The sequence below is a fragment of the Phocoena sinus genome, chromosome 5 (genome assembly GCF_008692025.1).
Source record: "Phocoena sinus isolate mPhoSin1 chromosome 5, mPhoSin1.pri, whole genome shotgun sequence".
NCBI classification, from domain to species: Eukaryota; Metazoa; Chordata; class Mammalia; order Artiodactyla; family Phocoenidae; genus Phocoena; species Phocoena sinus.
In genome coordinates, this window is record NC_045767.1 from 3,514,420 (window position 1) to 3,517,451 (window position 3,032).

At 64.5% G+C, this 3,032-nt stretch overlaps 1 protein-coding gene across 1 annotated transcript; it reads right to left on the reverse strand.

Moving 5' to 3' along the window:
* Nucleotides 1-908: 908 nt before the first annotated feature.
* Nucleotides 909-2,760, reverse strand: LOC116754532 (proline-rich protein HaeIII subfamily 1). Its single transcript, XM_032633245.1, has 4 exons — nt 2,690-2,760; nt 2,389-2,499; nt 1,478-2,336; nt 909-974 (listed from the first exon to the last, which is right to left on the reverse strand). The coding sequence occupies exons 1-4, from the start codon at nt 2,758-2,760 to the stop codon at nt 909-911; spliced, it is 1,107 nt and encodes a 368-aa protein (XP_032489136.1).
* Between the last annotated feature and the right edge of the window lie 272 nt (nt 2,761-3,032).

Genomic DNA, 3,032 nt, shown 5'->3' on the forward strand with positions numbered 1-3,032 from the left:
GCCATGGTTGTACTTGGCGCAGAGGTGGCTACAAAGCCTTCCTGGGGAAATTGACACTGAAGGTGAGACATTGAAGGGTCAGTGGGAGTTGGCCAGGTAGAGGGAGAAAAGTGTGTCAGGCAGAGGGTAGCATGAGTAAAGAGGTCTGGGACTGGGTGCTGTCCTTTGCAGTAACTACTTCCCTTTCTGAGATTTTTTGTTCCTGATCTCTGAGTACATCCTCCAAACATGGGGCCTGGCTGAAGGGGCATAGGGAAGTTTCTTATCTCCAGGGAGGAATTTGGCAAATCAGACTGGAAACCGGGCTTTCAGTGGTGTGCGTGTGCACGCGCACGTGAGTGTGTGTGTGTGTGTGTAGGGAAATGGGGATAGGGTCTGCCCCAGTCACTGTCAAGACCTTATCCATGCATCCATTCCTTCTACCAGCAACCCTGAGTGCCTTCAGGGTGCCAGGCTCTGTTCTGCACAAGAAATGACTCAGACCCCTGCCTTGTCCTAGAGAGGTCACATTTCACTGGAGGTGGGAGGAAACCACTCATATGGAAACCTCCAGCTGGTGCTGTAACTAAGGTGGCCACGGATGCATGGGGATGCAGAGAAGGCAGGCCTGGCGGGTGGGGGGTGGGGGAAGAACGTAGTCCAGGAAGATTTCAGGTTTCAAGCTGAGCACCTGGGCAGATGGTTGAGGCCATTTACTGAGAAAGAAGAACGTGGAGGGGCAGGTGGGGGGCATTGAGTAAAGCACTTTGTTTTGATGGTGAGACATTTGAGATGCCTCCTGGGCGTCCAGCTGCGTAGGCAGGGGAGGTCAGGGCTGGAGATACAGAGCTGGCCAGTCACCGTAGCCTGTGGATGGTTGAAAGCCTGGGAGAGCCTGAGATTCTCGGTGGGAGGGTCCATGCCCGAGCCTAACACCCCAGCACCGAGAGGTTGGGCAGAGAAGGGGTGTATCCCGGAGACTCCCGGAGGAGCCGCTAGTGATGGGGAGGAAAACTGGGAATGCGGGGTCACACGACGCCCAAAGATCAAAAAGACGGCGAGGACAGAGGTTTTATGGATGATTGGTACTTGGATATACGGGGGGTGACAGGTGGGGAGAGGGGAGCATTGCAGATGCGGAACAGCGTAGCCACAAAAGCTTTGAGGTAGGAAAGGGAAACAGCTCTGCTCTGCTCTGCGCTGCTTCATCGTGGGTTAAAGTGACTCCGAGAAATCTCTGGTCCTGCCTGACGGAGCTCCTTAAGGGAGGGCCAAGTTTGCCTCTACTCCACTCCGACCGCACACCTTACGGGCTGCGAAAATGTTTGTTTAATGAATAAAAGATGAACGAGTGAATGGGACTTTGTGACGTGGGGGGCAGGTGGTCTCGCTCCTTGGGCCTCAGTTTCCCTTTCTGTAAAGCAGGCCAATCCGATAAACTTGAGTTCCGGGTTTGGGATGAGCACGGCTTGCTGAGCGGATTCCAAGTGGACTTTACGCCCGACCTCCCCGGGTCGGACCGGGTTGGACCGCGAATCCGCTCGCTCGGGTCTGGCCCCCGCGGGACCCAGCAGCCCAGCCCTGGAACGGCCCCGCCCCACCTCCCTTTGTTTCTACAGGCCCCGCCCTCTGCGCTCAGCTCCCTCTCCATTGGTTGGGGGGCGGGCCCCGAGCGCCGGGCGCCGCCGGGGGCGGGGCGGAGGGGCGCGGGTGGGGCGAGTGCGCTTGCGCGTTGCCCGAGCCCAGTTGCAACCTCTCGCCGGCAGCTGCTCCTCGCGGAGCGGGAGACGGAGCCGGACCCTGAGCGCGAGACGGGCTGAGACGGCTGCGAGGCGGCCCCGCCCCGGGGCTCCATTGTTGCGGCGACTCCGGCTCTGCGGGCTGCTCGGCTCCGTCTCGCTCGGCCAGGGCACCTCCGGCAAGGAGTGAGTGCTGCCCGGGAGGCGGCCTGAGGTGAGGCGGCGGGCGGCGGGGCCGGGCCGGGCGGGGGTCCCCGGCGGACATGGGTTCCGGGGCTGGGAGAGGGTCCCACGGCCGGGCGGAGGTCCCGGGGCCGGACGGGGTCCCAGGCGGCAGGGGTCCCAGCCGGGCGGGGGGGCTCCTCGGGAGGCAGGGGTCCCGGAGCCGGGCGAGGTTCTGGGCCGGACAGGGGTCCCAGGCCGGGCGGGGGACTCAGGCGACAGGGGTCCCCGAGAGGACTGAGGTCCGCGAGCCGGACGAGGTTGCCGGACGGAGGTCCCGGGGCTGGACGGGGGTCCCAGGCGGCAGGGGTCCTGGGCCGGGCTGGGGTCCCCGCCGGGTGTGGCAGGTCCGAGAGGGGCGCCGCAAGGTCGCTACCCGAGTTGGCGGCCGCCGCCCTGGGCGATTGTGGGACGGGGACGCAGAGGGGGACTGACCGGGCCGTCGCGCGTCTGGGCGCCGGGCATGGTCTCGGCCTCGGGGTGGCACCGAGGGGGCACCGCGCCTGCCGCGACTCCGCGTGGATCCGCGCGTGAAGCCCCGCGCGGGGCCCTGGTGACCCTGAGGGTGGGGGACTGTCTCGGTCCCCACTTACTCCGTGGAGTGGCTGGTTCGCTGTGTCACCGAAGGTAGCTCTGCGTGGGCCCTCTCGCGTGGGGATCCCGGACATCCTGAGAGTGGGAGACTGTCTCTGTCCCCCCTCCCCTTCACCCCTGGTGTGACTGGTTCGCTGTGTCTCCTTGAGGGTGACCGCGTGGACCCTCGATCGTAGGGATCCTGGGCACTCTGAGAGTGGGGCCTTTTCTCGCTCCCCACCCCCATGACTGGTTCACTGAGTGTTTGTGTGTCACTGAGGGTGGCTCTGCGTGGACCTGCGCGCGCGATGTCCTGGCCACCCTGCGAGTTGGAGGGCTGTGCCCCGTCCCCTCCCCCCGCATCTCGTCGGGGTGTGATCAGTGCGGGGGGCAGGCTCCCCTCCGCCCCACGCGTGCGTGCGTGTGTGTTGGGGGTTTCATGTGTTTCGGGGCGTCTTTGTGCGGGTAGTGGCGCCCGTCGGGCTGTAGCCGGCTGTGCCGTGGGGCACGCAGATGGCC

Coding starts and splice junctions, on each gene's coding strand:
- LOC116754532 (XM_032633245.1), bottom strand. CDS start 2,760: ATGGGGGTGGGGAGCGAGAAAAGGCCCCACTCTCAGAGTGCCCAGGAT. Junction 2,337..2,388: donor ACCATGCCCGGCGCCCAGAC/GCGCGACGGCCC, acceptor ACAATCGCCCAG/GGCGGCGGCCGCCAACTCGG. Junction 975..1,477: donor CCGACCCGGGGAGGTCGGGC/GTAAAGTCCACT, acceptor CCCCATCACTAG/CGGCTCCTCCGGGAGTCTCC.